The following is a 27,945-nucleotide window of genomic DNA, read 5'->3' as shown; positions in this document are numbered from 1 at the left end:
GTGCATCATCAAAAACATTTTACGAAACACAATGATGTCAACTTTGGTCATTGTGAGGGAGTTTTATCAATATCTTCTCACACCAGCCTTGAAAGTTTGAGCTTACAGGAAGCACTGTGCAACTCTGAAATGAAACGTGTCCAAGTCGGCTGTCTTGGAATATCTTTAGGGTTTTACCCACCAATAGCCAAGGGACACTGGAATGTGTTGAGGGGGTTGACAGAAAAAAACATGGCGTTTGAGAAAAGAGAGACAGAAGCAGTGGAAGTAAGAATGACAGTCCCCTGTGTGATTAGAGCCCAGAGAGAAATGAAGAGAGACAGAGGAGATGGGTGGGATATAAAGAGCAAAGCTGGTCTTTTAAGGCACTCATATGCAATTTTTTGTGCCAATAATATGGTACCATCATTTCCTTAAAAGTTTTGCTCTTAATTCTATATTCTTTATTATTACCCAGCGATGATCACAGTTTAACAGAAGTAACACTTGCCTAGTTGAGACTGTGCGCATGCTTGCTCTGTGATAGTGGGAAAATGAGAATCATGAAGCCCAGAGAGGGTAAAAATACGAATGATATCTATTTAACAAAAATACTGTATCAGCCCAGGAAATAAGACAAACCCTTACAGAAAGCTGGAATGAGTAAGCAGAACAAAGTGCCTCATTTCCTGAACACACACACACATACACAAACATTTTCTCTTACTTGCATCCTATTATTGTCATGATTGTATATCTGCCACTGCAACAAGCCAATTTCCCCGGAAATAAATTCAAGAATAGATACAATGGGAAGATGTCAGGTAGAGAGATGCAGACAAAAACAATGGAAGAGAAAGAGAGAGAGAGAGAGAGAGTGATTTAGATTCACTGGTGCGTAGCGGCTACCAGCCCATGTTGTCAATGACAGGAAGTGAAGGGTACATCCCTTCCTCAAACCAACTTATCCCGCTGACCTCAAGGGGTACAGTGTGTGAATAAATGTGTGTATGTATGTATGTGTTACAGAGAGCGAGAAGCGGTGGGGTGGGGGTGGGGGTGGGGGTGTCCTGGCTTCACAGACTCTTTCCCTCCAGGTCTGGAATGAATGATGCTCCCAGTGGCTTGGTTTCACCTCACTGAACACACACACTGAGCTAATGGCAAAACTGAGTGTGTGTGTGTGTGTGTGTGTGTGTGTGTGTGTGTGTGTGTGTGTGTGTGTGTGTGTGTGTGTGTGTGTGTGTGTGTGTGTGTGTACTCCTAAAAGAGGGTCCAAAAAAGATAAACTCAGATCTGTCTGTATGTGTGTGTTTATGGATGCAGGAAAGAAATATATATTGGGGCTTGAGCAAGGTTTCTATTTTTTAGATCACTGTCAGGGCTAATATTTTTTGTGCCCATTATGCCCAGAATCATAACGGTTCATGTAGGAAGCTGTTAATCATTTCAATGATTCAAATCTAGATCTAGATCTTTCTTATAAATTGATATTAAGCATGGTTTGTTCAATAAGGCTTATTTAACAGTGATGTTATGTGGTGTTATTTGTGTTATTTGTGGAATAAGGACACCAAAAGTGCACCCTGGGCATGGAATAATTTGCAAAAAGATCTTAAACTAGAAACGTGTATCAATTGATAAATTTAAGAGCATCATAAAGAATGTGGTGAAGGAGACATGTGGTTGTTTTTCTTGAGAGGCCATTTTTTTGTGAATTTTGTCATGATTGTATGTGGCATTTTAATCTGTTATTTTTATGTATGGCTGTTACCTTGGCCAGGCCTCTCTTGTAAAAGAGATTTTTGATCTCAATGAGACTTCCTGGTAAAATAAAGGTAAAATAAATACAATTAAAAAGTGGATATTTTGTGTCAGTGTTCAATTTTATTTATTATAGACTCTAGACTTCCCTCACCAACATTTTAAATGATTACAATTATAATAGTAAAAAGGGTCCAACTCATGCTTGAGTAAAAGGTGGTAGAATTCAGCCAGGTTAGACAGCAAGTTTAATCTGGATCAGTTATACAATAGAATGTAATAAAAAACAACTGAAACATATTCATTGTATCAGAGGTTGCTGGGCCTGACTGGACCAGATTACATATTTAATTAAAGGTCAAAATTAGTTGTTTTTTGGGAGCTTCTCAGGGCATTTTCAATACAATGAGAAGACATCTTGTAAGATAGAACTCTAGACACACACAAACACACATGGATTTATAATGTATAATAAAGGGTTATTCTATTACTGTTGATAATTTGGCTCTTATCTGTATTGAAGGCACTCCACAAAACAGTAGAAAACAACATATAGAACTAGGATGAAGAACTTAGTGTAGGTGCAATGTAGGATACACTGTGAAAATAAAATCACAGCACAGAGGTTGAGGTGCTTAGAATGCAGGTCACTGGATGCGGGATGGTAATTTGGTTTCTCACACCACAGTGTTACCTCCTGGAGATTATTGGCATTAATAATCAATTTCCGTTAGCTGAAATTGAAGAGAGGTGCAGCGACCTTAGGTGAGAAATAACACAAACTGGTAGAGAGGAGTAGGGTGGCTATGTTCATGAATACCTCAGCGGTAGAGCTTTACCTGGAGAGAAAACAAACAAACACAAAGCTGCTGTTTCAATTTGTCACAGGAGATTTCAAAGTAATGTCCATATTTTCACTACGCAAACATTGTAAAGACTGCTAAATTGTCACTTCTCCCTCCCCATCACACATGGAGGTGGGCGGATTCTATCAGTCCACAATATCCACTTAAATATCCACTTAAAGCCCAGTGTGTGCATATGTTTTAACAAGTGTGTGTGTGTGTGTGTGTGTTTCAGTGTAGCTTATGCTCTCTCCACTTTCCCAGAAGACGGAAAGAAATCGGCTCAGTGGTGGCACCTCTTCATTACTGACACCCTGCAGACTTTTTCACCTCTTCCATCCACTCCCCATTAAGGAACAACGTTCTACAGCCAATATTTTGCAATTTTGTTCTCACATGGATAAATTTTAAACCATGTACAGAAAGTCCTTTGTTTTTGCCAGGTTGCCAGCAACAGTTGTCATTGAAAACAAAACCTGAACTGAAAAATGAAACATTATCGGTGAAATGCTTAATAATAATGGAAAAGGTTTTATTGGCATTGAAATAAGTTTTGCCATTGAAAAATAGAACACACGCAAAAATTATTTTATTTTATTTTTTAGCTCTCAAACAGCAAATTAAGTCTGTCTCTCTCCGCCATTGTTTTCTCACATGGGACAGACCTGGGGAAAAGTTATGCTGGTCTGGCAGAAGTTCACCGGAACTAGCGCTAATGACAACTAATACAATACAGCTAACTAAGGCTGTGTGAAAAAACAATAGGAGAGAGGAACATACTTGACTGTATTCAAACCAAATCAGGCATTGCGTCAATTAGCGCAGTTGTGCGGTTGTGTGGGAGTGTCGCCAATTACGTGATTTGAAACTGAAAAACAATCACATGTAATGTCATACAACTTTTTCCACTGCAAGTGTTTCAATGATGATGTTTCCTTTTCCAGTTCAGGTTTTGTTTTAAATGACAAATTTTATTTCAGATGCCAAAATTTAAAGTCATTGTATTGGTTCCATAAAACCATACCTCAAATTTAAGAAACTGAACTTACATGAAAGACTTGATGATACCCAGCAGCGTAACATAATAACATAAATCTTACAGGCCGCCCTCGACTTAAATCTGCTGTCTCCGACTGTCAAACAACTTAAAGAGCTTTTAACAAATCAACACAAAGTAGCTGGAACAGTATGTCAATAATCACCCATCAAGGTCCATCAAGAAAAGCACAGCATCATTATGCCAACACAGTATGAATGAATGGATAATGGCATCTGATCACGATCCACGTGGCAGTTGTCACTGTCCCTCATACGTAGGCCCTTGTCATCAGCTAGTCCCTGCATTGCACCATTTGCACCACTCATGATACCTCTTAATGAAAACCCCTTTTGGAGTCCTCTGGCTTTGACTTTGATTTGAGAATCTTTCAACAAATGTTTAAATCTCACTTCTCCAGCGTAAATCCATTGGATTCTCAGAAATTCTTCATTTTGTACACTCCTCTTTTCTCAACCCTTATTTAACCGTGCATAGTATGTACATTCAAAATAAAACCCCTATTAATATATATACATTAGGTGCATTTGACTTCATGCAGCGCTGCACAGTGCTAACTTAACGTGATGCATGCTGGACTTAAAATAAGGCATGCTGGTTAGAAATTGTGTCCGACTTTCACCGGCACTGCAAAACGTCACCATGTCACATGACATTAAAACCTTGCGGGAGCAAGGTGGCTGCAGGTGCCGAGTCCAGTGGCCGCAGTTGCTTTTCTCCATCTGCACAAAATTGGAACCACACTAGTTGGAACCACGCCTGCTCTCGCATAATTTATCACAGCTCACAGTAAGCACTCGCAGGTAGAATGTGTCCGACTTGATGGCGCCGTTTTTATTCCCTGCCCATGCAGTCACCTGCAGCTCACATTAGACTATCAAGTCGGCAAAAGTCAGCCGCAGTCATCTCAAACGAACCTGTTCTAACAAGTTTCATTCAGGACATTGCTGTCACCATTGTGATATTTATAGAAAAGTACAGGAATGCACAGGCACTGTTCTGTCAATTAGTATCTACAGTATATAAGCATATTAATGTCACTGGGGGAGAATAGCATAAACAGATCTACTTATGAGGCCAGTAATGTACACTTTTTTAAGTAACAGATTTTCCATTAAACACATTGGCAGTGCATGAACCTGAAACACTACAGCTAGCTTACGGTAGTTTATGTAAACCAAGCCAGTGTCCAACATAGCCAAACAACAACAAAAAAGGAAAATTGTACACTCACACACAAAAATTGTTAAACATGTGCTGGATTACACAGGAAATATTCTAAGCAAATTAAGACTCATAAACCTTTAATTCTTTGTTGGCTTGTTGCCAGGCCTGAGACCTCCATTATGGAACGAAATGTTGCAACAGCCAATTATTGTGGAATTATAAATCAGTGTACGTTGTATGTTTGCATTTTTTTTTACTCTCACATTACTGGCAGGAGTCTTATTTGTCCTTACACAACTTATAAAACCAGGACAAGGAGACAGAAAATGGGACATCCAGTAACTTACAAGCTGATGCAACATGCTGATCAATGCAGAAAGAAGGACCCAAAGCATCCGATCCAGGATGTAAAAATTGGGATTTAAAACACAAGATGCAGAATACAGGGTACTAGATCCACACAGCCTTGCTAAGTCCTTGCACCTTGTATTAATTGCCTTAGGCACAATATACCTAAAAAAAAACAGAATATATGAAACCTGGCACACACGTAGATTTGGATTCAGACTTTCTGTTGCAACTCGTGTGTGCGTTCATATATGAGTTATTGTATTTTTCATTAACAGCACCTGGGTGTATTGACTAATTACATTTTCCATTTTCATATGGTTATCCATGCTAGAAGGCAAATCAAACCTCCACTATTACCTGTGAGTATTTGGGGATTTATCTGCGATGTTGTGCCTTGAAGATTCCCCTTTCTTCTCTGGATGTATAAATATGAGAGGTAAAGCTCAGCTTATTGATCAGGGAGTTTGGGCTGGAGTGCGTGTGTAGCTTTACTGCAATTCACTCATATTTTACTTCATCCTGTCCTTTTGTGCCCTAGTGAGGTGTTGCAGGGCTAGGACGCAGCCTTGCATCATATTAGAAAATGTATTGATGAACATGTTAGTATTGTACATGTACGCACATGTATATAACAGAGCTAAAAGTATACAGACACGCACACACACTCACACAAACACCCACACACACAAGATGAATAAAAGTTTATTTCAAAGACAGGACTTGAGCTGAGTGAACGTTCTCCTTTCCACTTTGTTGTTCAATCATTGCTATCCTACCACATACACACACATGGATACACACACATTCATAGAGAACGTTTGTACAAAGAATGAAAGCAATGATGTGGAGTCAAGAAGTGATATAGATGCAGAAAGAAAGGAAGAAAGTCATGTACGTGTGTGTGTGTGTGTGTGTGTGTGTGTGTGTGCGTGTGTGTACGTGGATGCATAAGTGTGTGCATCGGTATGACAGCTTTCAGAGCAGCATTTCTTGGCCAGCTGATTCTCTCCCATCTGAGATCCTGAGTGAGGATTATAAAACCAATCAGCAGACTGTGATTGCTGCAGTAAAGCCTGTGATTGGATCACAACCCAGCCACTGCCATCAGCTCTGCAAAGAGAAAAGAATGAGAGAGGAGAAGAACGAGACACAGGGAAAGAAAGAGATGAGAAAAGATATAAATAAAGACAGTCGTCAAAGGGAAGGCTAGTGGTGAGAAGAAGAGAAACAGAGAAGATGAGACAGAGAGAGAAGATAAGATCAAGATCTTCGGTATTTCCCATCAGCCTTCGCTCTCCAAGTCATATTTACCACCAGCAGCACATACAACAGATTTACGGCCTGTGTTGGTTACCTGTCATGTGGACCACTTTCTCCATGCTCCTTTCTTCAGCTAAAAAATTAGCTGTTATACCAAAAATAGTACACGGTTCTGCTCTACATCCTAAATAAATTGTGAAGGGTTTCCACAGCACACTGTATATCCTTGTTATCCTAGCATGCCAAATGAAAAGACTCACTTAAAGGAAAATAAAGTGGCACATTAAAAGTCCAAGCCTGACAGCTGTTTTGAGTCACATTAGGGTTTAAGTGATGAGGTAATGTCTTTTTGTTCATGTATTTTTACTTGTTTAAGGCTGATTCTAATGCAGGTGATGGCATGTTAGTTTGGTGGTTAGGGCTCCTGCCTGACAGCGACGAGGTCTTTATTATAAGCTGTCATCCTTTCTGTGTGAAGTTTGCATGTTCTTTCTGTGTTTTGGTGGCGGCTCTCCTCAGGGTGCTCAGTTTGCCACAATCCAAAAATAATGTAGATTTAGGTGGTCTGATGACAGCAAATTACCCCCAGGTGGAAATATGACCATGTATTTTCTGTCTGTGTGTCAGTCCTGTGTAAGTCCACCTAATGCATGCTGGGATACGCTCCAGCACAGTGGTGGTAAATAAATAGAGCTGTGGTTCTGAACCCCCATAGTCTCTTAGGAAAGTGCAGAGAACAAAAGCTACCATGAAAACTCCCTGAATAAGTTGATATGGAAAATATCTCTTACTTACTGGAACAGTATTATCCACTTCAGCCATGATATCATGGGATTTCCTTACTGGGAAAAAAACACAAATAAAAAGAGAAAGCTGTTCTGTTTGTGTCACTTCACCATTCCTGCTCTTGCATTTATTCCTTGCTGGTTTAGTCTCCAATGGCAAACTACCACAACGCTTTTATTGTTCAGTTTCATCGTTGTGCACTTGTTGCTGTTTCAGCAAGCTTCCAACACTTCATCAAAATAAGTCAGAAGTTGTACTTTGCTGCTTGCTCCATGCCCACATCAGGGGCTTTGTTCACAGTGGTTTCTGGTACCACGTGGCACACATAGCCTCTAAAATTTAATAGTTTTGCCCTGGTGGGATATTGCTCTGGGCAGCTGGGCAGCAAGAGGTTTGTACTGAAGGAGATGGCAAGGAGAAACATGACTCCATTTACACTGTCAAATGGATGTGGAGACACATGCACTAATGTCTGTGCAATGTGTACTGTTAATAAGCAGTATGGTCTGATCCCTATGGAACATTGAAGGCTTACTGTACATACTCCTAATCAGTAACTTACGGTTAAATTCATTTTTTAAAATTAAATTCAGATGTCTTAGAATGCACTGTACATAACAGTTCGTGTGTGTGTGTGTGTGTGTGTGTGTGTGTGTGTGTGTGTGTGTGTGTGTGTGTGTGTGTGTGTAGGCATAATGAATGTGTGCATCTGCGATATGATGTCAGCAGGTGCTTGCTGTGTTTGTTGGCAGGTTTGTTCAGCGGCCTTCCCATGGGGCTTGATGTAGCCCGGGGCATCTGTTGCCCCCCTGCCCATTTTCTGCCCTTCAGCGCCCTCTTTTATCTGTGCCCCTGACCTGCTGCTACCACACACACTCTCCCTCACACACATAAGCTCAGACTAGTTCAGTTTGGAACTGTGGAGAAAAACAACAGATGTGGAGTCAAACAATGAGAACACAAGAGGTGATGGTTTAGGTGCACCATAAATACTAAATGTCTGAACTTTGGCATATGCATTTTGCATGTATAGGGTGATAGGAGATGGTAATATAATATTCAGGCTGTTATAGATTAGATAGTGTTGCATTTGGGTATGCTTTTGTAGAGGATTATAAAGAGAGGGGTGATAAAGACTAGAAGAAGTCAGAATGAGGTGAGAAGGGGCATATTAGCACAGCTGTGCCCAGTAGAGAGATCTGTACCAATGTTGGCCTTGTGGCTCTGTATTTATATTCAGGTTATACAAATACCCACCTGTTTAATATGGGTAACATCAGATAGTGTGGGCCAGGGACAAAGTCATACAGTTAACACAAACTTTGCAGACACACATAAAGGATTAGTGTGAATTACTTCAGAAATCTGTACGAACTCCCAACTAAATGATATACTTTAGTGCAATGTAAATTAGCCCCAAAGCTTATATTTTAGCATTGTGGGTCCTGACACCCTGTACGCAGAATAAGCGGTTGACGATGGATGGATGGATGGATGGGTTCTGACACCAGCGACAAGAAAAAATCTAAAAAGGGTAATCTGCTCATAGACAGAGATGCATCTGTGTGAGGACTTGCTCAACAGTTTAAATGCCATTTATTAGGATTAAGCTTCCTCACTGACCGATTGTGTTTAAATTTCCTGAATAAGCTGTTGAAGGTACAGGGGGGCTGCATTAACATGCTCACACTGACAGTGTTAACATAATAGATAAAATGTTCACCATGGTCATCGTCTTAGCTTAGCATGTTAGTAAGCTAACATTTGTTAGCTAGCATTAAAAAAGTACAATTGAGGTTGATGGAAATGCCATTCATTTTGCAGGTATATAGTGATGAACCAAAGTTTCAGTTGAGATATTTCAGTCTGGACCCAAGTGCTGAACCAACCAACCCAACACCTTTAACCACGTTGCTATTAATTTGCTTTAAGTTTTGAAACCCACCATTGAGCTGCCAGCATGTACAGTGTTGTGTGTGGCCATATATATCTTCAGCCAGCTCCTTTGAGCCCTCCAAACATGTACCAAGTCACCTATTCACCAGTCAGCGTTAAGAATAGCTATTCCCCAGGATCACTATTCAGCAGTGTTCAGAGCAGGTGGGGAGTTTGAAGGAAAAGAGATTAGTTATTTCTACTCCACAAAATGATTTATACCCAGACTTTTATCAGGAAGCTTCTTCCCCCCCTGCAAAGATCATTTCCCCTGACTTCACCTCACAACGGGAACTATTTTAAGCACTGGCTCATTAATACAGAGTGATTGGATTCATTGTTCTGCAATGCTGATGGATGTTCTCTGAAGTTTTCTCTCTCTCAACTCCCACCTCAATCCCCTCTTCAATCTTCGGTTTGAATTTCCTCCCAAGAATGCAGCCCCATTGTCTTCGGAAAGTTAGATAAATCAGCTGCCAATGCCTTTTGTCACTTGAGTTCATTTAAATGAAATTGCATTAGCCTCCCTCCATAAAACCATTCATGATGACAGCAGTTCTAACTTAAATCTCCGCAGACCTTTAAACATTTTAACAACCATTGAAGACACACTAAGCTTAAGGTCTTATAGATAATACTCCATTTTTAGTGTATTCCTATATATTCAGAGTGAGACATCAAATACACTGGCAAGTTTACACTGCCACTTTTTGTGAAACGTGTCATGTATGTGACTACATGACACCACTCATTCATTCATTCATTCATCTCATGTCAGAGGACTGACTCTGTAAATGGGTTCCTATAAGATTATTTTGGTAATAGTGATTAGTCTGACCATTTTCTATTTCTTAAGTATCAGTTCTTCTCACTTTTGGCTAATAAGTGCCAGCCTATAAAACACTGTTGTGAAGTTGATCAATGTAATATGGGGGGATTATTGGGTCAGAATTAAAACTAAAATCTTAAAACTAAAAGTCTCAATTAAAAACTAAAAGTCTAAATCAAAAATGCATTTAGCATTTAAGATTGAGCATTTGGGCATTTAGGATTGGGCATTTAGTATTTAGAATTGGGCATTTAGGTTTGGGTATTTGGGATTTAGGATTGAGGAGTGTATGCAAATAAGTGGGCATGACCCAAAGACTGGAGGGTGGGTTTGAAACGGCTGGTGCGCCAAGGCACCTTGTGTTCAGCAGGGGAAGCTCAGAGTGCTAAAGAGCTGGAGGGAGGACTATACTTTATAATGTGTGATAACTTCAACTTGATGATAGTGTTTCTGTTGCCTCACACACAAAGTCACCAGTGACTGGTCGAATGGTGTCAGAACCAAAAACCAAACAACCAAGCAAAAACATCCCATTTTTTGTTATTGGCAATTCATTTTATAATATTTCCTTTTTTAACAAGGAATGAAGAGCTTAGGAGCAATTCATATTTTAATGATTATTATTTTATTTAATTTCATAACAAATATTTAGACTTGCTCTGTGGAAGCTCAACCTGCAGAGATCACTGCTGTAGCGCCCAGTGGCAAAACTGTTCTGACTTGTGTTTATAAGAAATGAAGCTAATCGCTGAGTTTGAAGCCGTAGGATGTGAAAGACTTCACCTGCATTATTGCTACTCTTTTAATGGCACTGTTAACAACTCTCTCAGCTTCCACAATCTACTGTTACCCCTTTTGTGTCAAAACAAATCTGTGAGTTTTTTCTATTTTTGCAATTTTATGACATGTAATTTACCAGTGTATTAGATTAAACATTTTACATACAGCCTGTTGTTCCCATTAGTTATGTAGGCCTACTTATGTATGAAACCTAGTGAGCATTATTGTGAATCAAAAGCATCTCCTCTAGCTCTGAGGCTTTCAGATCTTTTACTGCCTTTCTTAGGGTTTAATTCTGTTTGATGAACCATCAGGGACAGGCAGTGCTCTGCACTGTTCGAGCTTGTGTAAAGTAAAATAAAAGTGAAATTTAGTCACTCAGTTTTTGAGTCACTCAAACACCCCAGGATCTCCCAGATTTTCCTCAAGACTATTCTGAGCCTGAGCAGGGTTTGAGGACCGATAATAGTCGTAAGGCTGACCCCAGTCACCTACCATCACTCTTTCTTCAAATAAATGCTGGACTAGCAGGACAAAGCAGAACACCACTCCTTCCTCCAGCACCAGAAAAGGGTCCACTTTCAGATATTTAGATCAGGAATGTAATTGTGGCACTGCTTTTGTGCATAAGGATAACAAGGACAAATTATGTATATTAATATGTATTAATTTATATAAACTAAATATGTATTTAGGTAATTTTGTTTATATATAATTTTTTTCATTTTTGAATTAGAAACAAATTGCAGATTATCCAATGATACCCAGACCGATAGCACTCCTTTCACTGGTGACTTGTGAGGCCACAGAAATGTTACAACGCTTTCATCAAGTTATCATATTATAAAGTATAGTCCTCCCTCCAAACCTGCTCACTCACTCTGTTTGGTTTCGTTGCAGTGTGTTCTTTCGCACTCAGAGCGCCCCCTGCTGACCACAAGTTGCCTCTGCGCACCAGCCGTTTCAAACCCAGCTTTCAGTCTTCGGGCCACGCCCCTTATATGCATACACACTTCAATCCTAAATCCCAAATGCCCAATCCTAAATGCTCAAATGCCCAATCCTAAATGCTCAAATGCTCAATCTTAAATGCCCAAATCCTCAATCCTAAATGCCCAAACGCCCAGTCCTTCATCCCAAATGCCTAATCCTAAATGCCCAAATGCCCAAATGCCCAATCCTAAATGCTTAAATGCCTAATCCTAAATGCCCAAATGCCCAAATGCCCAAATGCCCAATCCTAAATGCTCAAATGCCCAATCCTAAATGCTCAAATGCTCAATCTTAAATGCCCAAATCCTCAATCCTAAATGCCCAAACGCCCAGTCCTTCATCCCAAATGCCTAATCCTAAATGCCCAAATGCCCAAATGCCCAATCCTAAATGCTTAAATGCCTAATCCTAAATGCCCAAATGCCCAAATGCCCAAATGCCCAATCCTAAATGCTCAAATGCCCAATCCTAAATGCTCAAATGCTCAATCTTAAATGCCCAAATCCTCAATCCTAAATGCCCAAACGCCCAGTCCTTCATCCCAAATGCCTAATCCTAAATGCCCAAATGCCCAAATGCCCAATCCTAAATGCTTAAATGCCTAATCCTAAATGCCCAAATGCCCAAATGCCCAAATGCCCAATCCTAAATGCTCAAATGCCCAATCCTAAATGCTCAAATGCTCAATCTTAAATGCCCAAATCCTCAATCCTAAATGCCCAAACGCCCAGTCCTTCATCCCAAATGCCTAATCCTAAATGCCCAAATGCCCAAATGCCCAATCCTAAATGCTTAAATGCCTAATCCTAAATGCCCAAATGCCCAAATGCCCAAATGCCCAATCCTAAATGCTCAAATGCCCAATCCTAAATGCTCAAATGCTCAATCTTAAATGCCCAAATCCTCAATCCTAAATGCCCAAACGCCCAAATGCCCAATCCTAAATGGCCAAATGGCCAATTCAAAGTCACTGGCCCAAACGGGACTGTATCATTCTTCAACACGTTTACTGTCATCTTGTGCATTACGAGTGCTTTTAAAGTGCTTCCTATCTTGTGTGTTCAAGCAATCCTTCATGACTCATTCACACAGCATTGTATCCGTTGTGTGGGCTATTTTAACTCCAGGATAGTTGACTTTGACAGCAGGGTTGTGTATAGATGGTTCTGCTTGAAATGAGCTCTATAGGAAAGAGTGCCACTCTGCCTGCTGTGTGTTCTGCTGCAGTAAGTGTGCTCTGGGTGCTATAGGAGGGTCGACAGCTATTTATACTGTACCTCCCCTGCAGTGGCACTCCACTCCTCTCCTCTGCACAAGAGGAGATTTTGAAGCTACTGAAAGTTTTTATTCTGTTCCGATATGCAGGGCTACTTATATTAATGTGTATTTTCTTTTCAACACAGTTTTTTTGTTCCTGTATGTGTCTGAACCTGCTGAAACACCATGTGAATTAAAGTAAATTTGCCATAATCATCAAAACCATCACTGTCATTATCATCACTATCATCATTGTGAAATCTGAATTAAATGTTTTAGTAGAATCAATTTAAAGGCTAGGCAAGTGGTATGGTTTAGTGCTAAAATAAGTTTGAAAAAATAAAAACTAACTTAAGGAATTTTTTTCCCCATTACATTAATGTAAGTAAGCAAACAGAATCACATTTTTTCTACCATTACTGCACCTACTGTAAAATAGCAAAATGTAAAAGGTGTAAAAGAAGCTTGCTAGTTTTGATGTTGTGTTAGAGAGCAAATAACAACAGTAGCCTATTTTACTGATGAACATGCAATGGGTCAGATGGAAAGACAATGTATTTTAGGAACACCCCCACTGGAGTGTAATAAGGCACGGCATGTTTGACTTGAGAATTGTGAATTCAAACAAATTATCACTGATTAAATATCTACTTTTTTCGCATAGTAGTTTGAATTTAAAATTAAAAGTGACGGTGTGCTTATCCCTTCTGCAGTAAATGTATAACCAGACTAACTCATATTAGATCAGAAAGACAAAAGTTGGCCAAAATACTGTATATTGCAAATCTTATTTAAAAAATTGCACGATTTTTCTTATCTGTCAAATCTAAACTGGTGAGAATGACACATCTTTTAGGTTTTATCACATGTGAGAACATTTTGCGCATCGACATCCATGTCTGCCCATATCTGTGTCACTTTCAAGTAATGAATGCTTGGTTTCTAACATAATGAAGCTTTTAAGTAGCAGCATGAGAAGTGGACAGGGTGTTAAGGACAGGGACCGTAAGGGAAATCAGCTGTCAGCAGCCAGAGACTTCCGTTCTTCTCATTAATTACTTTTGGGGGAGAAGAGGTGGAGGCCAAATGAGTATTGATTGTGGTGGGCCAATATACGGCCAGTTTCACTGGCCTTTCCCACACGTCATTGCGCCTCCACATCCCCATTAAGTGGGAACAAGAGAGATCAGTGGCAAGCTGGGACCTTATTAAAGACGGGACCTCGGTGTGTCAGACAGGCTAGCTAGCACACAAACCTCCTCTACGAGACAGCAGACACCTCTTCTTTTTCGCTTTGTATCTGTCTGTCTGTCTTTTAATAAGGAGACAAAGGTTTAAATGTTGCAGGCTGTTTGCAAGTCAAAGACCAAGTCAAACACCATCCAAAGTCAGACTTTGTCTCACTAAGTTTCTTTGATTTGCATCTCTCTTTCAATTATTTTTGTTACTTTCACTACTTCTATTTTATCAGTCTCCACTATCCTACAGCTCAAAGCCACAGAAAGAGGGTGGAAGTAGCTCAGAACTCGCAGAAAGGTCTCTTTTCTCCTCTCCACTCTGCCTCCACGATCCCTGCTTTTGTTGCATGACTGATGATTTTAATTACCTGTTAACTCCCTGTATTCAGCAGATACACATGATCAATTGTCTGGGTGACTGTTGTAGCCACCATCTGGATATGGCAAAGAGTCTAAGGAGCTTTTCTCCACTGTCATACTAAAGACAGCCACCAGCAGGGGGGATTGCAGGTGTACTGAGGGAGAACAAGAAACTGTCCCAGTTTAGATCCGGTTGACAGCTATTTAGTGTCATAGGGGTCACATCCATTTTTCCTTTCTGAGACTGCAGGCAGCAACACTATGCCTCCATAAAAAAAAGCTCATATCACCACAGTGGGGGAAAAGATTGCTGTAGATGATTGGCCAGTAAATTGCAGCACTTTATATGGATATTGTCGTGAAGTAGATGGAGGAAGCAATGTGAAGCTACACAGTGCAATGGACACAGAGGCAGGTGTACAGGTGCTACTATGCAACTACGCAATGACCAGTATCATCTTTGACCGACCGAAGCTCCCAAAAGTTCTGAAATGTCTTGGTGGAAGGATATGTCCCCTGTATGGGAAATCGATAGTTGTCTATGAAGGTTCTCAGTCATCCAGGTCATAATTATCCACGGAAGGTTAAAGTCAATAGCAACTGGGCTTGGCTGAAGATGCTTGGAGATGTTTCGTCCATCATGAAGGGTTTTCAAGTATCTACAACCAAACCAGTGGCTATTGACGTTTCGTCGATCATCCAACAGACTTCTTCGGTTCTGAAGTAGTATGTCAGACGACGGACGAAACGTCTTCAAGTATCTTCAACCAAGTCTAGTAGTTCTGAAGAAGTCTGTCGGACAATGGATGAAATGATGAAACTCGTGCACTATATTTACTGTCCCACGTTTTATTTGAGCGTCCAAATTCTCTGGGTGAAATGTATGCATTACATGCAACGTTACGTATGAAATGTTTTGCTTTTGATGCAAAATTAGAGTCATGCAATGACAGTCAGTCATGAGTTAAAATGATGATTCATAAGTGCTTGAAATCTCAGTTTGCTGCTCACAATAGAGTAAAAGACTGAAGAAAGTAGTGAATGAGTGAACAAGGGAGTGGTTCAGACACAGCAATGGTTAGAAAATAAAATAAATTGATGCCATATCTGATTGCTGTCCTAAAACACCTATAGGATTTGAGACAAGGCTAGTATCTGGGCAATGCTGGGCATAAAGGTGTGCTATTATCTGTCAACATTCCGTCATGGCAGACTAAGGGAAATATCTAAATTCAGAAGGGACACAACAGTTCTGCCAGTCCCCACTTCAACTACTACAGTCTAGTAATGGTTTTACAGAGTTGTTTGTGGCCAACCAATAATTGCTAAATATGCCTGCATGACATGGCAAATTAGAGAATGAGTAAAATTTAATTTCAGATTTATTTTAAAAAGCTATCCTTACCAATCAGGGCACTACTGAGATGTTCATTATGAATTGCAACAAATATGATTTTTATTTTTATTAAAAAGGCGATAGGTCAGTAATAATAAAATGTCTAGCATTGAGGGAATAGTTTGACATTTCAAATACAAGCTAATGTGGCCTGGCTTTATCCAGAATCCACCTACCAACACCTCTGAAGCTCACTAATCACCACGTCATACCGTGTTTATTAAAACAACAATTTGTGATATTGGGTGTTATGTAATATCACTATTTCTTGACAAACAACAGTCTCCTGTCTGCCCTGTACTTCTTCATTGGTTGCCTGGCAACCTCACAGAAATGGCACGAAGAAAGCAGGTAACGTTCTGTAAAACCACAAATCTGTTTTTGTGCAGATTAAGCAAACAGGATACCCCATGGGATTTTCAGAGGCAGGCTGACTTTATAACTTTGGAAGGAGCTGTTTCCCCCTGCATCCAGTTTTTAAGCTAAGCTAATGACCTCCAGTGTCTAGCTCTATACTTAATGCACAGACATGACAGTGGCATCAATTTTCTCATCCAAGATGTCAGTCTGTTCCTTAAACACATTCTTGACAGTCCAACAAACTCAAACTCAAAGGTCAGTGCTAATGAGGAATACATTTCAATTATACTGCGCTTGACTGACTTGAGCAGATCAGTCACTTATTGAAGCTGGATATCAACTCTATAATTAGAACTAACTGTTTATTTGACCGTTGTCAGGTCTGTGTTGTGGTCTGTTTGATTATGCTAGGAGTTCATGACAGAGTGCCGATGACCCACAGTGCAGTGGGAATGACCTCCAGCATTAATGAAGGGTAATGATGATAGTCCCCAAAGCAGACCCCGTGTCACTTCAGTTTTGTCTTGCGGTTTGTAAAAGCAGCACACACAAAACCACAGTTGCACACACACACACACATTCACACAAAGACATTACAGATTACAAATGTGACATTGCAACTGATTACTTAAGGTCCCAGTGGTAACACTGGAGACAACTTCAATTCATTGATTCATTCCCTTAGTTCCCTGAAGCGATGATGGATTTGTAGATGGCAGTGCATGGGAATGAGTCAAATGGTACTGAAGTGAAATAATTAGAAAAAATCAAATTCAGGCGAATTGAATATTTGTATGTTTGTACTGCATGCATGCACGAGTTTGTTCATGTAAATCTTTTCATTTTATTCACCCATGAAGACGCATGCTGAAAGGCCAATTTGAGTTGGCTGCAAGACAAACATGTCAATATGACTGTTGTAAACAAGAGCAGCTATGTTGTGTATGTGTGTTTCTCTCTCACTCTATCTCTCTATCAACAATGAATCAGTGGAGTGTTAGGACATCGTTTAAGCTCTCACACTGCATCAATACTGGCTCTATAGATTTTTTCAAACCGTTAATGGAAGCCTTTAGGGCAGAAAAGTTAATTAAAATCATATGCAGGTCAAGCTCATTTAAAGACTCCCCATTAGTTTATGTTGAGCTTAACCACGCTTGACTGGAAAATCCATCCATCGGGCATTGTAATTGACTGGTGTTTCTAATGGCTTTCCAATGCTCCTGCATCTCTGCTGTAGCTCTAATAACCCACATACAGAATCATTAACGACGGTTGCCCTGTGTCCTGTGTCCTCAAAGTATCTTGCCAATGCCTGGAGACAGTGAGGGGAAAAAAACAATATGTACCCACTGTGCACACAGAAGCAGACTCAACACACTGTTGTGTCTGGAAGGTTTCAGATCTGAATTTTCATGGGACCACATGATGTCCATTCTTCAATCATGATGTCAGGAGTCTTATAAGTCACATAAGATATAAAAATGTAAGATAAGTTTAGAGCTTGTTGTCCTCAAACTCTAATTATATAAATGTCTCTTACAATCTAGATGACACTGACAAGCTCTAGATTTTCAAGAGACGAGTACTAATACTATATTCAGTGTACAATGTATTCAATACTAATTCTAACCCAAAATCCCAGTACATTCTACTGTTATCCATTATGTAAAATAACCCAGAATGCATTAGTGATGTTACATTCACAAAAAATTTTAAATTTTAAACTTTTTTGGTAAAAACAAAGATAACCGAGTCATGTTTTTCTACATGTTACTTCACATACTTTTTCCCCAAATTTCATTGCCTGCCCTAAATCCACTCCTCTTAATATGAACAGTGTACCAGTAACATTACCACTCTAGTCACAAATTGTCTGCAACACACAGTGCAATAGTGGGTCCACTTAATTACTGTCCCAGCATACACTGGTGTCACATAAACTCAGAGCGGAGTTAAAAATGTTTTCTAATGTGTTGTGTGAATTGCATTCAGGGCAAGGCAACTTTATTTAGATAGAAAGTGGTAAATTCACTGACAAGGCAGAAGGATATAGAATCACCTTGTGCAATGTTTACATTGTGAGGCAGACATTAGGTGTAGAAATAAGAGTAATCTGCTGCTAAACCTAACCAAACATGCAAAATGAAATTATTTTAGTGGGATGAACCTCACCCCCTAAAAAAATATGTTTTAAATGATGAGCCGTTCTTTTAAAAAGGCTCTCAGAAAGGAATGGAGCCACAAGATCCGGTTCCCTTCAAAGAGACATAATTCCCATCAATAGAATGCATAGATCATATAAGATTACATCTACAATGTGAGCTCAGCAACTTCAAAAACCAGCCAGAGGTGAAATTAAGGAGAATAAAACTTATTTGATTGCACGATCAGGTGCAAAAATCAAATCAACAGGTTGTTTGTAACAGGGTCCTTCTTTTCAGTAGAAACATAAAAAATATACCATATATTTTTTTTTAGGTTTGTGAAAAATGGCTCAATTAGAGCAGCTATGGCTTCTGAATGATTGCTGTGGGAAGGGATCTCTGAGTCTAGACTTGCAAGCAGAGCTGGCACATTTCTACTGGCTATTATTTTCTACCAGCCAGACAGTGGTCTTGCTTCTCCAACAAACATATTGTTTTTACATGTCAGTTCTCGACTGTTTGTGTGTACGCACGTCTTGTGTGCATGAGCTTCCAGCAAACTGTGTTCCCTTGTTTGCTTGCACAAGTCGTGTGGGTGTGCATTTTGCAGTGCCTTGTGGTGGGAGGCTGATTTGAATCTGGGAGTCAGAGGGAGATTGTATTTAGGCTGTGTTTATTGTTCCCTATCAGGGGCCAATATGCTAACAGCAGATGCCAGCCCTCTTGCTGTGCCTTAGTTTGATGCCTCCACTGCATGACTCTAGCCGCAAACCGCACAGCCCTGCCACCGCTGTTGTTAGCCAGCTGGCATAAGCAGAGCGGGGAACCCTGCAACGTCGCAGCTTCAACAGAGTGGTTCATTAGACAGAGTTAGATCAGATAAAATCCCCCTGAGATGAATCTTCTCTACCACTGAGGATAGACGGAGAAGTGTATACGAGCACGCCCTGAGTAAAATGTTCATATGAGGTTATATGTAATAATGACAATAAGATGTCAGCAGTGTTGGCTCACTGTATTGTTGGGAGGGGGAAAGAATGTTTATTTTCCACTTCAGCTGCTCCATGCTCTCTTTCTAAGATAAAAACATGCACACGCACACAGTAAACCCCAACATATACATGTATGCATACACACACACACTGCCCTTTGAGTTTGCTGATTATGCTAAGATTATTAGTCATTTTTACTCACCCGTGATATTATGTTGTTCTATTTTTGCTAACAATTTAGACAACCTACCAAATTTTAAATGGCTATTAAGTTGGTGGTTATTAAGGAGAAGCCAAGCAAGGCAAGGCAAGTTTATTTGTATAGCACATTTTAACAACAAGGTAATTCAAAGTGCTTTACATAAAACATAAAAGCAACAGGGAAATATAAAAAAGTATTGAAACGTATTTAAAGTAAAAGTGACTGTTGCTCTATACTAGATACTGCACAGTACAACTAACTCTTCCAGCCCTATTTCATCGTTCACCAAGTTCTGATCTAGTTAAAATTATTGACTGAGTTGTTGGCCGCTTGATTAACTGCATGTTATAGTAATGTGTAATCAGTCATTATCAGCTGGTCACTTGAATAATGGCCAACATGTGTGTGAAGTATTTCCATAATATGAGAGTTGTCTTTATAGATAAATGCACATACGCTTAGTTTTACTTTACAAGCAAATATGTTTTCCACATTTTATGGAATTTGAGCCTTTCTGCTCTTCTTCTGCTAAATGTTGTTTTAAAGCAATACACAAACACATTTCCAGCCTAGTTTGAACTCTTCCCCTTTTTGAGTTCCTGTTCCCAAATATACTGATAATTAATTTCTTCCCACTCGGAGCGAGGAGGGAGATTTGGAGATGTGCTGCAAAGGAAGCAGCAGAAGACAAAGAGTTAACCATGTACGAGGATATGAAGAGATAAAGACAATAGCAGCTGGAGAGCGAATAGACAAAAAGAGGCAGGTGGTGAGGAAAAGAGAGGGGGGATGGGAACAGAGGTGTTCACTTTCAGCTCCTATCAGATTAGTAGCAGTAGGTATCTGGCTAACAAGCTCAAACCCCTACAGCCCACAGCTCTTATGCCATCTAGCTACTGACCCCTAACCTGAAGACTCCTCCACAGCCCCCAAACCCTAAAGCCCTATTCCTGATCCCTCATGTTTCCCCCTAATACCCTGCCTCAGACAAAATGAGAACTGCAAACAGCTTCCCCAGGCACACCACTGTAGAATAAATGGGGGGAAAATGTGTCAGTGTCATCAGTTCACTTTGCATACTCATGGGGAAAGCAGGCCTATATTTTATATCCACATTATGAGTCAGCTCTGTAGCATTAGATGATATAATATATAATAATCACTCTCTGGGCAGTTACATCTGCTGACCTCTCTTGGGAGCTCAGTGCAATTATTTACCCAGCAGAAATTCATAGAGCAAAACTAATGCAATTCAGTAAAAGAAAAGAAGATGTAGCTCCCTCAACCTATTTTCAATTAAAACATGATGATCGTGTGGGAGAAGGGAATAGCCGTGTGGTTTTCCCAGTGACTTGGAAGGAATACAGTCTATTTTGTAAAATAAAATAAAAAGCACGGATCATGGATGATAATTATCGCTGACAAGGTGAACAGGTGTTAACCTACTGTCTGTTTCATGCATGTGTATGCACTTACACACACAACGCTTGGATTTTTTGTTGTGCTAAATAGCCGCACTGCATACAGGCTGCACCACAGAAAGACTCCTCCCTCTGTATTCAGTGCACATTCTTATCAAACTGACTGCTTGCTGGGGTCTCCCATAGATCAACAAGGCTAACAGCCCACCGCCACACTAGCAGCTCAGTGAGGCTGTAATTAGGCTAAATGGTGCAAACCACTTTTCACATATACATATATATTCTTCTGCTTGTTTCAGTGATTCTTTAAGCAATCACATACTCAAATAGTAATATAACTAAATGACATCAAATGGAAAGAGCTGCTGTATTAAATGCGATTGTCTTTCCATGATTGAAATCTTTATGGTCTAAACTGCAATTTATGGTGAAGTTCTCATTCAACTTCTTCAGTCAACAAAATATATGGCGGATTGAATTAAAGTACATTTAACTAAGCATTTTAAGTAACCTTAAAAATGCAGAGCTACATCAAGCACACACACAGATGTTTTTGGTATTTTTGTATTTGTATTTTTATTTCTTGCTTAAAGTCTCTGTGGTAAAGCTGTTAGAAGAGCAGAATGACTGGAGGGGAAGTGTGCATTCATGTAAAATCAGTTAGCTTGTGAATTAAAATCTGCTTTTTATATTTGTACAAACTTGAAGGCCAAGTGCAAAAGTATCTTCAATGCCAGTCTGTGTTATATAAATTATTAACATTATTAATTTTATTCACTTTATTCATCATGATGCTCACCAAAGATGGCTGAATTTAATTTCTGTGATGTATTTTGTGTTCAAACCAGGTCCGTCTTTGGTTGGGTCTTTGAAGAAGGACTGGGCCTCTCCAAACAGCATTGCTCTCTCCTGGCAACAACCCGAACACACAACATTGCCCATACTCGACTATGAGATCAAATATTATGAGAAGGTACAGTTACTTCTATGATCCTTGTTCAGGTTAAAGACTTATTTGTAGCAGTGAATTTAGCCAGAATTTAAAGTTTTCAAAAAAAGGATCATGTAAGTGTGTAAAATCATTGTTTCATATCTTATTAGAAAATCAACAGAGAGTTCTATGTCTTTATGGTTAAACAAGTTAATCTGGCATCAGAACAAAACAATTCATGGCCCTTACTTCCCTAACATCCTGGCCCAGAAATGTAGTCCACTGATTATACAGTCACATACAACACTGTTAACCTGGTATTAGATCCTGCTAAGAAGTGTTATCCATGATGTTGTCCAAATAAAGGGAAGTTGGGTTTGAAAAGTGACGCTCATGCTCTTTAACACAGCATTGATTAATACAGACTGATGCACTGTACCATGCTTCAATAATAGCCACATCATCTCCTATCATTTGATCAGCCAAAAGAATGGTCCAAGCCATTCCTCCTTGGAGAAAAAGTTTAAGGCTCCCAAGGCACAAATACAGTCTATAGTGCCCATTATATGATTGTAAAGCACTACAAATATGCTTCCAAGGACAGATAACAATCCCTTTTAAGCTGAATGGACAATTCATTTTGCCCTCTCTGCATAATTGCATGCACATTATTTTAAAAGACAATGGTATACTGTATACGCAGTACTACTGCAGTAACTGGCAGTAAAGTAATATGATATTTTTACAAAAGAAAAACTGTATATTGCATGTGTTTTTGTTCACTAATGTAATCAAGATTGACTTTGAGCTCTCTGTTAAGAATAGAATGGGGCTAGAGCACTCAGCAGCCATCATAGTGAAAAAGACATTTATTTTTTTAACTGCACTTGTCATGTATATAAATTTGGCCTTCAGTAACAAGATCATTTTTGGTCAAAACCTTCTCTGAATTGTTTACTTTGATCATCTTCCATTCTCTCCCACAGGAACATGAGCAGTTGAGCTACTCGTCGACGCGCACCAAGGCTCCCAGTGTGATCATCTCAGGTTTAAAACCAGCAACCTGGTACGTCTTCAGTGTGCGCACCCGCACGCCAGCTGGATACGGCTCCTACTCCCCTAAATATGAATATGAAACTACAGGAGACTGTAAGTATCTGAGACCATCTACAGAACTTGTTTCCGGGGAGTGATACATCCATCTTTATGTGTATTTGCACCTCTGCTAATGACAGCTAAATGACATGATAATGAAAATCCTCCAAAGCATGTTGCTGCCCTCATTTCTGCAAACGGCTGGATAAAATTAGGACTTTGTTCTGAGGTTAAGATCGTGATTAGCATGAGGTTTATGTTGGGGGAAGTATGCAGAAATCATCAAGTGATGGCAGCAAACAAAACATCTCATTCTTAGTGTCAGGTTGGGATGTGGCTGGTGAAAAAGGGTCAGCCATCCATTATTAGTCCTCGTTGTATCGGCAGTTCTCTAGCAATTTCAAAATCCATCACAAAATTTATGGACTGTATCAAGGCCAGTTAAGAGCTTTCCTTTTGCATGAAAACAATAATTTGTCATCTGGGTTCGAGAAAGTCATGCGATATCCCACATCAAAATTTCAGCTTTAACCTTAGCGGGGATTAGTATAGTCAATCAAATGTCCCAAACATAATTAAAATGGATGTTTATTGTGTTTTTTGGTGGTCCTCAAGACAGTTCAGTCACAGATAAAAGACGCTTGCTGTAAGCAGCAGTTCAGGGTCAGATGAAGTTCACACAGCCTGGAGCAGCGCTCAGGGCAGCATGCACCAAGGGCACAACAGCAGATAATAAGATGAGGATTCCAACTAGCAACTATTTTAATGAGATCCTGAAAAATTTACCCAGGAAGGAAATTAACATACTGGATGCAGTCATATAATCATACCATGAGATTACACTTTAATGTCTCTATGGCAGCAGATTATATATGTTTAAAGTGAATATAACTCTCATGATTCCTCATTAAGCGCTGCTGCATTTACAGGGAACACAACATCCAATTACTGCTGATCATTTTCTAACACATACTATAATCATGTTTGCTATCTGGATGCATTGTTCTTATCCTCCAGACAGTTTTTACATTACATCAACTTGTACTTACTGTATATTATGTCAAAGATAATTTTGGACCATGTTGATATGATATACTAGTTGACTGGGTTTGTTTTTCCAGGAAAATATAAATATATTTATGATTTGTATTTGCATAGATCACATACTCCTCACATATTTCAGTCCAGAGTTCTTTGAATACAAAATGGGATTTAAAGCAGAGCGATCAATTTCAGTATATAAAACAATGCAAAATGCTAGTAGTAAATGAAGATTTGACACCGTTTTTGATTACAACTGATTTCACTGTTATATGATGCACCAAGAATTTTCATTCCCCATCTGTACCTCCCACTGTGATAACATTGCAGCTAGAAAAGTTGGCCTCCCTACAGTATGAATTTCACATAGGTTGCATTCATAAAATCCCAAACCTCTTAAATGTCAGAATATCAATTGCAAAGGCAATCAAACAACTCAATACAATCAACAAGGCGTGTACAATACAACGATACAGCCTTGATGTTCGGTGTATTTTGAATCAATTTTTTTTGTGTGTGTGTATGTGAGTAGTAGCTTTATTGAAAGTATACTCATAAAATACAAAGGTCCAGCTGCCCTTTTATGTTGGGTCAGGTATTGTTGAGGGGTGATTTGGCTTCGCAGTGGCCGTCTACCATCCAAAGCTGCAGAGCTTTGCTTTATCTGTGGATCAGACAGTGCTTGGCCAAGCCTTTGTATTGCCTGGCCTTTTATCTGAAAGAGAGAGCCGATTTGGCCCCTGTCGCTCTCTCCCTGCCCGTCAGTCTGTCTGTCCGCCTGTCAGTCACTGTCTAGCGCGTTCATTTTTCCATCCGTCTGTGTATTTGTTTGTCACTTCCGCCTCTCTCTTTCTCTCGTTTGTCTTTATCTCTCTTCTGTCATCCTTTTCCCTCATCCCTCACGTTGCATCCTTCATCCTGTCCGTTCTCTCTCTCTCTCACACACACGCACATACACACACACCTCATTACAGCAGCATCAGTCCAACACATCTGCTTAGTTAGTGATGTGAAGAGTGCGTGAAGCTGAAGGCCGGGAGAATTGTCATGTGTGATCTGGCCACCGCCACTTTCACTCTCTCTCCCTCGGAGTGGTCTGTAATTACTTTTATCCAGCCAAACACACACACGCACACACACACATTGTTGAGGCACACATACATGTTCTTAACTTAACACCCACACACTGTACAAACCCACATGAGCCTCCCTCATCGGGCTAGCGACCACGCACCCTGATCTCCAATTCATATTCATTAAGTGTGAAATATTATAGAAATAAGTTTGGTAATAGCAATCATCTTTCAATTATCTTGGATTCGTTAGCCTTGTGACAAGACACAGAAAAGGGAAAATCATGAATATCAAATGGGACCAATTTAACCAAATGATCATGGACTAAATCACAATTTCATGAATGAATAATATTAATTAAACAGCAGCGGGCATATGAATCATTCTCGTATGAAAGCTGATGGAGAGTTTTTTGCATTACAAAGAGCTGATCAAACATCTCTGCCAATCAAGAGAGCATGCATGGTCTATGCATGTGCATTGATGGAGACGAATATTAGAGATGTTAAATGAAAATTTGCTTTTTCTTCTCACTTCATCCTGACTCCCATCTAATTTCCCTCTTTTCTCTCCTCACCGCTCTCATCATCTTTACCTGCACTTCACATTCAGCTTCTCACACTTTCCCTCTTCCCATTCCATATATTTTCCCTTCTTCCTAACCATCCTCTATTCTTCTTTCAGCATCAGACATTGCTTCCGATCAAGGCCAGGTGTTGGTCATCGTCACAGCAGCGGTTGGTGGCTTCACCCTCCTCGTCATCCTCACCCTCTTCCTCCTAATCACTGGAAGGTAACAACACTTCTCTACCTTTCAATTAAATGTATGCAAAGACAATGTAATTCAGTAGGTTGCTGCTTTAGTTTACTGTGTGATTTGGTTTTTGTTTGACTGTTTAATTCAGCCTGTTACTGTTGTCTGCTTCTGGTTTATTGGTACAAATATAGTATATATAATATAGTATCTAATTTTGTTTTTTTTTTTTTTTCCGAGGACAATAATGGTTTGTCAGTGGAGTTTTATTGGAATAGCCCATTATAGTCTCCTGGCTTTAAAAGAATGAACACTAGCAACTTTATCCCAAAAATATGCTAGCCTTAATAAGGCCACATTGGTCTAACCCCACTCACTTTCTTGTGCTCTATCTCATTACACAAATATCTGTCCAAGCCCCTACGACCATGAGACTTCCACACAGATAGTTTCACCTGTTTGGTTTGATTAGATCTCCTCTCAGGACTGTGTGGGTGTATATACCATTCTTGACATTTCCTTTCCTTCCTGTTAGTTTTGTTGCACCTGTCACTGTAGACAACTTTTGCCTTTATCATTCTTATTAGTACACAGAGTTTTGTCAGCCTTTGGTAATTCTCAGGATAGCCCCGTTACCCTTTACCTTTAGAGGATGTCTAATCAGCCAAAGTGACTCACACCTGTGTGGGCGTGCAGAGCCTTTATTGGTTCAAACGTCTTCAAGATGTCACTGCAGTTCATCTAAAGTGAGATTGTTTGTCAACCAACTCGGAACTCACACATTTCCGACCTCCTTCTAGAAAAAGTACAAAGGAATGCCAAAGTTGTCTGATGTCACACAACAATGGCAGCACCCATCAAATAAATAAATAAATAAATGGCAACGTATAGTTTATTTGGCATTATTAATTAAAGTAATACATGCCATCATGACAAGACTGAGCCTGAAATGACTGTTAGCTGAATGTTAGCTCAAAAAGACTGCGAGCTCGAGACGACTGTGAGCTCGAAACGACTGTTAGCCGAATGTTAGTTAGAGACGACTGAGCTCGAACGACTGTAAGTCGGAGGTTAACTCGAAACAACTGTTAGTCAGATGTTAGCTCGAAACGACTGTTAGGTGCAACTCGATGCCAAAAATCCCTACTTCAGCCAGCTGCTGTGGTTGTTTGAAGTGTAACTGCTGTGTCAGTTGCTGTGGTTGGTTGATGGTGGGCAGCAGGGGGGCGCTGGCATTTTGTGCAGCATCATTGTACTTGCCTGTCATCACATCTTGGGTCTGGCGATTTTATAATCAAATATTCCGTCAAACTGCAAAAACAGCTAGAGGATAAATTTATCACAAGTTAACTGTCTCCCAACTTTGTTATTCACCTTAAACTGTAAATGTTTACACATACAAGTCTGATGCTCATGTAAATAACCGCCATAAAAATAACAAATTTCCGTTCCATTGTATTGTTAGGAAACTTCACCTGTCAATCTTAAGATGATGAGCAACGTCACAAAATCATTGTTGTTTGCTAGCATCACATCTATAAAAGAAATAGGGTGTTGTGTGCATGTAGAGAAAACTGGACATATTCCTTTTACAGACACAGAATGGGCAAGTGTTTTCATTCAGTGTTTTTACATAAATTTCTTGAAACTAAAGGGTCTGAAGAGGTAGTGTGAAGATACAACTTGAAAGCCTCTGCTATATCAGCTCGCACTGCCTATCCCAAGAACAGCTAGACCCATTTTACTTTTTGTTTTTGTTTTTGTTTTTTTTTGTTTTTTTTTTTTTTAAAACCTGTCCTGCCCAGCAGCCTGGTATAGAGTATAATGACCTGGATACCATATTGTGCCAGACAGATTTTACTTTAACAAGAGAGTATTAAAATACTCCTTTGTCTGTTTTATTATTTATTTAATTATGTATTGATTTGTCA

At 39.7% G+C, this 27,945-nt stretch overlaps 1 protein-coding gene across 4 annotated transcripts in view; it reads left to right on the top strand.

Annotated features, from left to right (window-relative positions):
• The window catches only part of LOC123973866 (ephrin type-A receptor 6-like), a 142,479-nt gene that overhangs the window by 80,566 nt on the left and 33,968 nt on the right, over window positions 1-27,945 (top strand). For 3 of the 4 annotated variants that reach the window (XM_046054222.1, XM_046054221.1, XM_046054223.1), the window contains exons 4-6: window positions 21,968-22,092; window positions 23,037-23,199; window positions 25,945-26,053. In XM_046054222.1, the coding sequence (XP_045910178.1) occupies window positions 21,968-22,092; window positions 23,037-23,199; window positions 25,945-26,053 (397 nt within the window). The remainder of the gene's footprint in view (window positions 1-21,967; window positions 22,093-23,036; window positions 23,200-25,944; window positions 26,054-27,945) is intronic. The other variant, XM_046054224.1, reaches the window with a different exon arrangement.

The sequence above is a fragment of the Micropterus dolomieu genome, linkage group LG07 (assembly GCF_021292245.1).
Source record: "Micropterus dolomieu isolate WLL.071019.BEF.003 ecotype Adirondacks linkage group LG07, ASM2129224v1, whole genome shotgun sequence".
In the NCBI taxonomy this organism is placed as follows: domain Eukaryota; kingdom Metazoa; phylum Chordata; class Actinopteri; order Centrarchiformes; family Centrarchidae; genus Micropterus; species Micropterus dolomieu.
The sequence above is the reverse complement of the archived record's forward strand: the minus strand, read 5'-3'. Positions and strand labels throughout refer to the sequence as shown.